Raw genomic sequence first — 11,439 nt, 5'->3', positions numbered from 1 at the left:
ATATATATATTATTTTCTTTTAGTTTTTTTAGCTAAACAGGTGGGGCTCAAAACCACTGGTCGGTTCAAACTTTGATTGGGAACAGATGACGTCATATAAAAACAAAAACTGTTGCGCTCCCTCACCTAAAAATCAGCACTACACCACTGACTATGTTTAAATTGTGACTGCTGAGCCAATCACGTTCAAAAGTCAGAAATAAGTTGTATAGTATTTCAAGTGGGACTGCTGTCGCAAGTCCATAAAAAAATAAGCCTACCTTCTTACCATAATATACCAGGTATTTCCAAGTCAATATAACTAAACCTACTATCAGTTGATCATGAAACATTAGATTTGTTCAACTGTGTGGCTATGTTATTGTTGGACATGTACCGAAAGCGCAACAATAGGACTCGAACGATTATCACCTTAGCAACAGTAAGTAGTCAGACACAGCATTCCAAATCATTCATTATTTTCCAATTCTAAACCATTTGCAATATGCAAAAATTATTCAGCGCGTTTCTATGAGCAATCCAATGGCATATTTTATGCTAGCTAAACGAAGAGGATTCCACTTCAGGTACCGAGACCCAAATGTGCGATGATTTACCGCGACAGCGACTCGAAGAGTGTACCGAGACCCAAAGTCGAATTTACCGTGACCGTCGAAGAAAGTCACGTTCAGTCTTGGTGCCGATCTAGGTCAGCAGGATGGATCAGCCAATGAATTATGCTCCTTAGCAGGATGGCATATGACAGTAAATTACTAACATTGGGCCCGTATCCACAAAGCGTGTCAGAGTAAGAATCAGTTTTGCCTTTAGATCGTAATAAGATGATATAGATATATAGATAGATATATGTCCTAGATCAGCACTCCTACTCTGAGACAGTTTGTGGATACAGGTCCTGGTCCCAGATCTGTTTGTGCTCTTGTCCACTCCATTGCTCAGTGTCAAGCCATACATGACAATGAGTGACAAGGACTTGGCATGATAGCGCACACAGACTGGCACTCAGGTTAACATGGCGCTCCATGCTGTCACATAATCAGTCAATGGAAACGAAAGGAGGGTCACCCTCTAGGTTTTATTACTCTGTGCTCCCAATGCATATAGAAATATTGTTGGACTCCTTTGCGGAGTGAAGATATCAGAGAAAGAAAATGTACTTTATTTAGGATGACCCCTATACTTCAGAGCCAGTGTGTGTTGAACAGAACGTCTTCATGTGTGTGTCCACAGGCAGCTGATCTTGATCATCGAGTTGTACAGCCACTATGACGTGTATAACTACCTCAGACAAATAGCACTGACCCTCTGCTCAGACAAAGTGTCGGAGGTCCGGTGGATCTCTTACAAGCTGGTAGGCATGCCGTTTGTACTTGAAAAAATGTGTTGTTGAATGATGTAACAAAGTTTTTTTTATTTTTTTTTATAAATTTTTAACATTTTCACGTACTCAGATTGTCCTGAATGATATGACGTTTGTGCGCACGTCTGTATTGTGACAAACTTCTGTGGAAGTGTACAGTCATCTCATCTTCATGCAGTGACCTGCTTTTTCTGAAGAATGGGAAGCACCCAAATATTGTGTCGCAAATGGCACCCTGTTCCTTATATAGTGTTCTAACTTGTTCTCAACTGGCTTACCTGGTTAAATAATGGTGCTGAGCAATTAGTGCTTTTTGAGGTCGGTTCCATTCTTTAAAAACATAATCAAAGTTTTTGATTTTGGTTTCGATAATTGTACTTTTTTTTTAATGCATTATGAAATAATTCAACATTCAATTGCCAAAACATTGTAAATATTCCATTGTCTGTTTCAGGTCCACATTGGGTTGACATCAATAGGAAATTACTATGAAATAATAACATATTTCATTATTGTATATTACTTAATTTTATTTGATGACTTCATTATTTTTCATTCCTTAAAGTCATCATCTCATCTCTGCTCAGGCAGTACCAGCCAGCCAGCCAGCCAGACAACCATCTAGCGTTATCTCTATGCTCCGTCATACTGTACTGTCTTTGAGTCATCCTATTTAGCTAGGCTAGTGGCTAGCTGGTAGCTGCCTAAGTATGCTGCAGGCTGTCTGACAATATCATTTGACTAGCTCTTCAAAGTAGATGCGGCATACTTTCAAGACTGCTTATTACCAACTACTATAACTACCAATCGGGTAGAGCTACTTCACCAACTGTCTCTATCCTTCTCTCAATGGATTATGGTCATTGTATTTTATTACCACGTTTATGACGCGAGCGCTAGGTTGAATATTTGCTTAATGAAAACTACAACTCCTTCAGCCCAGCATCCCACATACACTATATATACAAAAGTATGTGGACACCCCTTCAATTTCGTCGATTCGGCTATTTCTGACGGGTGTATAAAATCGAGCACACAGCCATGCAATCTCCATAGACAAACATTGGCAGTAGAATGGCCTTACTGAAGAGCTCAGTGACTTTCAAAGTGGCACCGTCATAGGATGCCACCTTTTCTAACAAGTCAGTTTGTCCCGGTCAACTGTAAGTGCTGTTATTGTGAAGTGGAAATGTCTAGGAGCAACAACAGCTCAGCCGCGAAGTGGTATGCCACACAAGCTCATAGAACGGGACCGCCGAGTGCTGAAGCGCGAGCGCGTAAAAATCGTCTGTCCTCGGTTGCAACACTCACTACTGAGTTCCAAACTGCCTCTGGAAGCAAAGAACGCACAATAACTGTTCATCGGGAGCTTCATGAAATGGGTTTCCATGGCCGAGTAGCTGCACACAAGCCTAAGATCACCATGCGCAATGCCAAGAGTCGGCTGAAATGGTGTAAAGGTCGCCGCCATTGGACTCTGGAACAGTGGAAACGCCTTCTCTGGAGTGATGAATCACACTTCACCATCTGGCAGTCCGACGGACAAATCTGGGTTTAGCGGATGCCAGGAGAACGCTTACCTGCCCGAATGCATAGTGCCAACTGTAAAGTTTGGTGGCTTAGATAAAATATTCTGGGGCTGTTTTTCATGGTTCGGCTAGGCCCCTTAGTTCCAGTGAAGGGAAATCTTAACGCTACAGCATACAATGACATTCTAGACGATTCTGTGCTTCCAACTTTGTGACAACAGTTTGGTGTTAGGCCCTTTCCTGTTTCAGCATGACAATGAATGAAAGCAAGTCCCAGCAGCAATATTCCAACATCTAGTGGAAAGCCTTCCCAGAAGAGTGGAGGCTGTTATAGCAGCAAACGGGGGACCAACTCCATATTAATGTCCATGATTTTGGAATGAGATGTTTGACGAGTAGGTGTCCACATACTTTTGGTAATGAATTGTATTTACATACACAGAACCCACCCCCTTACCCAGATGAACAGTCATTGGTTTATTATAATCACATCACATTGTGACGTCAAGTTCCATCCCACCTGAACAGGCTGAAATTCAAGGCATTTTCTTCAAACGGCTCATACACAATTTCAAAGTGTTATTTTGACCTCATATTGTGGAAATATCATCAAATATCATCTCGTCTGTCCCAGGTGGTGGAGATCTTACAGAAGATGTATGCGTGCGGAGCCCACGAGCTGGGCCTGAACTTCATCAACGAGCTCATCGTCCGCTTCTGCCACTGTCCAAAATGGGTGGGCCGCCAGGCCTTTGCCTTCATTTGCCAGGTCAGGATACACATAGTATTATGAAAATAAATCCTTATAAACATTAATCCCAATAGTTGCTAACTTCAGAAAATGTTTTAGTGTGAAATTGCATCAGCCATATTTTATTTTTATTTTTATTTTTTTCTCTTTTTTTTTTGAATGCCATACTTGCCATAGCACTATTCTGAAAGAAGGGGGTGTGAGAATTGTATGTCTGACTGCTTGGTCATGTTCATTAGGCACCAAACGGAAGGGAAACCAATAAGAAATGTAAACTTTAGTTTTCCGTTGTAATAAAAAAATAATCTGTTGCATTCCCTAATGAACACGACCCTGCTCTCCATCTGTCATCCGTCTGTCTTTCTATCTAAATCAGTTTTTCTATTAACTCTCTTCACTGTGTTCCCCAGGCCATCGTGGAGGAGGACTGTATGCCCATGGACCAGTTTGCCCAGCACCTCCTCCCAAGTCTCTCAGCCTGTCGTGGACCTGTGGGCCAACGTCCGCGTGCTGGTGGCCAAAGCACTGCGGCAGAGTGTCATGGAGAAAGGTAAAGACTGGGCCCTCTATCTACCCAAGAATATGAACAAAATAACATATTTAATGCCATACACAAAAATGTATGCACGCATGACTGTAAGTCGCTTTGGATAAAAGCGTCTGCTAAATGGCATATTAATTATTATTATTATTATTATTATAATGCATGTAGATGCTTTATGCTATTGATAAAGTCAAGAATGGAATAGAACTTAATTAGCCTTCGAGAGGGAACATGTCTCGCACATTTAAACGCCCACACCAGTAAATCCACTTTTTCCAGCTGAAAGATGATGGCCAGAGCTTACCCATGATGTTGTACAACAATTTATGTCAATAGGTCATCATCATTTTAGTCAAAGTGATATATTTGGCCTTGAAGTGGGACATTCGTGGAAACCGTGATTTTCCAATGAGATAACGTATTAATTATTTTTTCAAACTACATTTATTTTCAGGGCTGGATTTTATTTGAATGTTACCACCCACCAGCATGGCATTGTTTATTAATCAGAAACAGCTGCCAAGTTCTTCCTCTTCGCAAATGAGCTGAGCCAAACAGCCTTGCGTCCTGAGCCATGAAAGCAAATGAAAATAGTGTTGTGAGGGAGGACCCTCCAGAATAAGCAGGTCTGTGGCTTATTGACAACTATCTCCTATTAGTGAGACGAGGCAACCTCCAAAGTGTTCCAAACAGAGGACTTCATTGAATGGTCTAAAACAGAACAGAAACAGAAATAGAGATATGATACAATACACATTAAATGAATAAATAGCAGGAGAAGAGCATAACTACTGTGCATGGATGAATTATATTGAATAGAGCAATATCAATAGATAAGTAAAACACTGTACATGATTATAAAAACATAAAGGCTGAATGTTAGAGGTAATTTAATGTATCTTATTATCAGCTGTTGTAAACACTGAACACTGAAAATAATATTTCCTCATTACAGTAATTTATAGAGCTATCAGAACGACATACAGTTAGTGAGTGCATAATTTTAGATTTTTTCGGACTGGTCCCCCGTGGGAATCGAACCCACAACCCTGGCGCTGCAAGGCCATTTTTACAACTGAGCTATACGGGACTATATACAGGTATAAACAAGAGCACTACACAACATTAGCAACAAGAGGGAGGACTGTATCAAACTGTATATGTGAATGGTATCACACAGTAATAAATGAGAACAATAGATGGATGAAATAATAATAAATAGGAGTTTGTAAATAGTCACTAATTATTGCCGACATAATATTGGTTATAGATAGTAATAGCAGGAGGGAGGAACTAAATGTAGCATAGCTGTCAGTACACATTCAATATACCAACTGTAGGAAAAGAACATACATTTTCCAACGCACCCCAGAAGACATAACTCCAGCCACGCTGTCACAAGGATAACACCCGGAGGAAAACAAGAGAGCTGAGGCTATATTTAAAATGATATAATCCATTGGATAATTTGTTTTTTTTTTTTTTTTTCTATTGTATAAATGGTGATATGATTGCATTTAGAAATAGATCCAGATAGAGCAGTGGTAATCTTTTGAATACGGTGTATAACAACAGATAACATTAGCTAGGTAGATAAGGTTAGCATGCAATCTAGCTAGGTAGATAAGGTTAGCTAGAAAAGCTTAGAATGGTAGCTAGCTAGCTAGCAGTAGATAAGCTTAGCATTCTAGCAAGCTAGACTGACAGCCGTCAGTGCCCTATTTGTTGCTCCACGTGGAAATCCCCACAACGTACTTCCCACCCCAGATCCGTGAATATGGAAAGTAGACTCATCATTCCTCAGAGGTGGAACCGAATAAGCATTTCGCATTACTAGGAATGATGAAATAGGGGTGGCAACTTCCTCTGAAGGGGTCTTTTGAAATGCATCAGCAATGTAAAAACTGATGTAGTACACATTCAAGCTATTGCTAGACCAACTTCTTTGTGGAAAGAGTGTTGAATTGGCCACTGATGAAACAGTGAATGACAGCAGTTAGAGGAACTGTAGCCTTTCCAGTTCCAACTGGGATTTTTTTATGGCATGGTGTGTTTTTGCTCCTCCCAAATGTGTTATGGGTAGGGTTAATATCAAACGAGCAACATAGAATATTGTATTCTCTCTTCTGTGGATATTTTCTCCTTATTTTGTTGTTAATGTTTTCCCTCATTCTTATTGTTCTCATATTTCCCAGTTCCTATCTAATTTAATTATGTTAAGATGCCACCGGTCACCCATTAGGGCCTCATTGACTTGAATTGGGACACCCATTCTAGTAATTATATTTCTATGGTTGTGACCCATGTAAAATGCACTTTAAATACAGTGGGGGAAAAAAGTATTTAGTCAGCCACCAATTGTGCAAGTTCTCCCACTTAAAAAGATGAGAGAGGCCTGTAATTTTCATCATAGGTACACGTCAACTATGACAGACAAAATTCCAGAATATCACATTGTAGGATTTTTTAATGAATTTATTTGCAAATTATGGTGGAAAATAAGTATTTGGTCAATAACAAAAGTTTCTCAATACTTTGTTACATACCCTTTGTTGGCAATGACACAGGTCAAATGTTTTCTGTAAGTCTTCACAAGGTTTTCACACACTGTTGCTGGTATTTTGGCCCATTCCTCCATGCAGATATCCTCTAGAGCAGTGATGTTTTGGGGCTGTCGTAGGGCAACACAGACTTTCAACTCCCTCCAAAGATTTTCTATGGGGTTGAGATCTGGAGACTGGCTAGGCCACTCCAGGACCTTGAAATGCTTCTTACGAAGCCACTCCTTCGTTGCCCGGGCGGTGTGTTTGGGATCATTGTCATGCTGAAAGACCCAGCCACGTTTCATCTTCAATGCCCTTGCTAATGGAAGGAGGTTTTCACTCAAAATCTCACGATACATGGCCTCATTCATTCTTTCCTTTACATGGATCAGTCGTCCTGGTCCCTTTGCAGAAAAAACAGCCCCAAAGCATGATGTTTCACCCCCATGCTTCACAGTAGGTATGCTGTTCTTTGGATGCAACTCAGCATTCTTTGTCCTCCAAACACGACTTAGTTGAGTTTTTACCAAAAAGTTATATTTTGGTTTCTTCTGACCATATGACATTCTCCCAATCCTCTTCTGGATCATCCAAATGCACTCTAGCAAACTTCAGACGGGCCTGGACATGTACTGGCTTAAGTAGGGGGGACACGTCTGGCACTGCAGGATTTGAGTCCCTGGCGGCGTAGGTGTTACTGATGATAGGCTTTGTTACTTTGGTCCCAGCTCTCTGCAGGTCATTCACTAGGTCCCCCCGTGTGGTTCTGGGATTTTTGCTCACCGTTCTTGTGATCATTTTGATCCCACGGGGTGAGATCTTGCGGGAGCCCCAGATCGAGGGAGATTATCAGTGGTCTTGTATGTCTTCCATTTCCTAATAATTGCTCCCACAGTTGATTTCTTCAAACCAAGCTGCTTACCTATTGCAGATTCAGTCTTCCCAGCCCTGGTGAGGTCTACAATTTGTTTCTGGTGTCCTTTGACAGCTCTTTGGTCTTGGCCATAGTGGAGTTTGGAGTGTGACTGTTTGAGGTTGTGGACAGGTGTCTTTTATACTGATAACAAGTTCAAACAGGTGCCATTAATACAGGTAACGAGTGGAGGACAGAGGAGCATCTTAAAGAAGAAGTTACAGGTCTGTGAGAGTCAGAAATCCTAACTTTGTTTGTAGGTGACCAAATACTTATTTTCCACCATAATTTGCAAATAAATTCATTAAAAATCCTACAATGTGATTTTCTGGATTTGTTTTCTCTCAATTTGTCTGTCATAGTTGACGTGTACCTATGATGAAAATTACAGGCCTCTCTCATCTTTTTAAGTGGGGAGAACATGCACAATTGGTGGCTGACTAAATACTTTTTTCCCCACTATAAATGCTGACTTGACTTGTACTTTCAGCGGACTTCAAAGAGCCGGGCAGTGCCTCACTTAGACGAGCTGGAGGAGACGGTGATGGCCCTGCAGGCGGACAAGGACCGAGACGTACCTCTTTGCCAGCCTGGACCCCAACATGGTGCTTATGGACACGGCTGCCTTAAACCAGAACCAGACAGACAGCCTGGACCCCAACATGGTGCTTATGGACACGGCTGCCTTAAACCAGAACCAGACAGACAGCCTGGACCCCAACATGGTGCTTATGGACATGGCTGCCTTAATCTAGACCCAGCCAGCCTGCTCCGACCCACAGCCAACAACTATCACCAGCACCAGACCACTAGCTTGTAGGAAATAAAGGCAGTGATACATAAACATACATACAATCATTCATGTTCTCTCTCAAACAAACACACACACAAACTCATACACACACATACACATACACATACATACATACATACATACATACATACATACATACATACATACATACATACATACATACACACACACACACTCCTACATGCATAGACTTGCATACAATCATTCATTCTCTCTTTCTCAAACACACACACACGCTCAGACACACACTCATTCACACACACTCATATACACACACACACTCATACACACACTCATATACACACACACACACACACACACACACACACACACACACTCGATCTGAAAACGGCACCTAGCTAAGCTAAACCAGCCACCGCAAAATGGCGTCGGATCCCAGGTGGAAAGCAACTCAGGCGTCTCGTCCCATCGAGTCACCTCAACCCATCCGTATCCAGGCAGCTCTCTCAGGTCCTCTGGTCTCATCACAGTTCCTCTCTCTCTCTCTTTTCATATTGTCTTCAAGGGCCTCCGTAACCAGTACTGCTTAGGAGAAGGAACAGCCGCACCACTCGGCACTCCTAAGTCATATCGACACTTTTTTGACAAAACGAAAGATGTTAATGAACTCATGGCTTCTTCCCTCTGTGTATTTACCACGTCAATAATGTGACCCAAGTCTCCATTTTTGGCAGAGACCAATGAAATACCTCTGTATGGACATTACTCGGGCCAGTATTGCCATAGGGGGCGTTGGGTTAAGAAACCTTTTTAGAATGATAGATGGGGCGGCAGGTAGCTTAGTGGTTAAGAGCGTAGTGCCAGTAACCGAAAGGTCGCTGGTTCTAATCCCCGAGCCGACTAGGTGAAAAATCTGTCGATGTGCCCTTGAGCAAGGCACTTAACCCTAATTGTTCCTGTAAGTCGCTCTGGATAAGAGCGTCTGCTAAACTGACTAAAAATGTAAATGTAATGTAAATGTAAATTAGCTTATAGAATGGGGTACAGCGCTTTAGAACGTCGCAGATAGAAATTTAATGTATAGATAGTCATACTAGAATTGTGATTCTTCGATACACAATGCATGATTATCTGTACATTCTGTAACATTGCTCTCCTCTGAATAAATCTCTGGTGTCAGCGGGCAAGTCATTACTGCATCCCAAATGGCACCCTATTCCTTTTATAGTGCACTACTTTTGACCAGGGCTATAGGGAATAGGGTGCCAGGCATACAGCCCTTCAATTGTGTTTTTGGGGGAGGGAGGTTATTTGGGTGTTCTCGACTCAAGGGCTTATTACATATGATAAAGTGACAGAGTTTGTTGTAGAACGAAGAAGCAGAAAAAGAGATTGATAGTTTGGTAAAGACCTGTGAAGCACTCCCCCTTATCCACTTCAACATTGTGGATCCCAATACCATTTTGGTCGACATCATATCTATGGTTAAATGGTAACTTTTGGTCAGTCGGTCCACTGACCACAATAAATTGTACAGTATAGGAATGGTGTGTGCCCTGGGTTTGTGTTCCAAGATGCTCTGACCATTATATCTCAGTAGTGGTGAAAATAAGTTTGTTGGAGAACAAATAACTTCCAAACATTGGCAAGCATTGTATTGTCAAACCTGTGTAGTCAGAGGAGCCGAGGCCAGTTGTAGGGTTTTCTGTAGAGACATGAGGTGAATATAATGGGAGCTGTCACCAAGTCACTTTTGTAGTCTTTTTTTATCTCTTTTTTTTCTCTCCTGTACATGGCAACCCATTTTTGACCATAGACACGACTTGAGATCATAAACTGATTGCGGTGTGGCGTGCATCTCAAGTCTGTCTTCCATCTTATGGAAATGTTCACTGCGGTAGTACTATAGCCTACCTAACTCATCTCATCTGTCTGCAATTTTCCCCATCTTGTTTTCTTTATGTGGTTGAACTGTTAATATACACTACCGGTCAAAAGTTTTAGAACACTTACTCATTCAAGGGTTTTTTCTTTATTTTTACTATTTTCTACATTGTAGAATAATAGTGAAGACATCAAAACTATGAAATAACACACATGGAATCATGTAGTAACCACAGAATTGTTAAACAAATCCGAATATATAGATTCTTCAAATTGCCACACTTTGCCTTGATGACAGCGTTGACACTCTTGGCATTCTCTCAACCAGCCACCTGGAATACTTTTCCAACAGCCTTGAAGAGTTCCCACATATGCTGAGCACTTGTTGGCTGCTTTTCCCTTCACTCTACGGTCCGACTCATCCCAAACCATCTCAATTTGGTTGAGGTTGGGGGGATTGTGGAGGCCAGGTCATCTGATGCAGCACTCCATCACTCTCCTTCTTGGTAAAATAGCCCTTACACAGCCTGGAGGTGTGTTGGGTCATTGTCCTGTTGTAAAACGAATGATTGTCCCACTAAGCCCAAACCAGATGGGATGAGCGTATCGCTGCAGAATACTGTGGTAGCAATGCTGGTTAAGTGTGCCTTGAATTCCTAAATAAATCAGTGTCACCAGCAAAGCGCCCCCACACCATAACACCTCTCCATGCTTTACGGTGGTAAATACACATGCAGAGATCATCCGTTCACCCACACCGCGTCTCACAAAGACACAGCGGTTGGAACCAAAACCTCCAATTTGAACTCCAGACCAAAGGACACATTTCCACCGGTCTGCTCGTGTATCTTGGCCCAAGCAAGTCTCTTCTTCTTATTGCTGTCCTTTAGTAGTGGTTTCTTTGCAGAAATTCGACCATGAAGGCCTGATTTCACGACAGTCTCCTCTGGACAGTTGATGTTGAGATGTGTCTGTTACTTGAACTCTGTGAAGCATTTATTTGGGCTGCAATTTCTGAGGCTGGTAACTCTAATGAACTTACCCTCTGCAGCAGAGGTAACTCTGGGTCTTCCATTCCGTGGCTGTCCTCATGAGAGCCAGTTTCATCATAGTGCTTGATGGTTTTTAGGACTGCACTTG

General features: G+C 41.8%; 1 protein-coding gene across 1 annotated transcript; it reads left to right on the top strand.

Moving 5' to 3' along the window:
* The first annotated feature begins 252 nt into the window (after positions 1 to 252).
* Positions 253 to 4,194, top strand: LOC123492109 (serine/threonine-protein phosphatase 4 regulatory subunit 1-like). Its single transcript, XM_045224102.1, has 4 exons — positions 253 to 566; positions 1,231 to 1,351; positions 3,524 to 3,658; positions 4,051 to 4,194. The coding sequence occupies exons 1-4, from the start codon at positions 511 to 513 to the stop codon at positions 4,192 to 4,194; spliced, it is 456 nt and encodes a 151-aa protein (XP_045080037.1). The 5' UTR covers positions 253 to 510.
* Positions 4,195 to 11,439: the final 7,245 nt, after the last annotated feature.

The sequence above is a fragment of the Coregonus clupeaformis genome, chromosome 12, assembly GCF_020615455.1.
Source record: "Coregonus clupeaformis isolate EN_2021a chromosome 12, ASM2061545v1, whole genome shotgun sequence".
NCBI lineage: Eukaryota > Metazoa > Chordata > Actinopteri > Salmoniformes > Salmonidae > Coregonus > Coregonus clupeaformis.
This window is presented reverse-complemented; position numbering and strand designations above follow the sequence as displayed.

Bases quoted from the DNA above. Each gene is read 5' to 3' on its own strand.
- LOC123492109 (XM_045224102.1), top strand. From the start codon at position 511: ATGAGCAATCCAATGGCATATTTTATGCTAGCTAAACGAAGAGGATTC. The intron at 1,352-3,523 runs GTAGGCATGCCG...CGTCTGTCCCAG, and splicing joins GGTGGATCTCTTACAAGCTG to GTGGTGGAGATCTTACAGAA. The intron at 3,659-4,050 runs GTCAGGATACAC...TGTGTTCCCCAG, and splicing joins CCTTTGCCTTCATTTGCCAG to GCCATCGTGGAGGAGGACTG.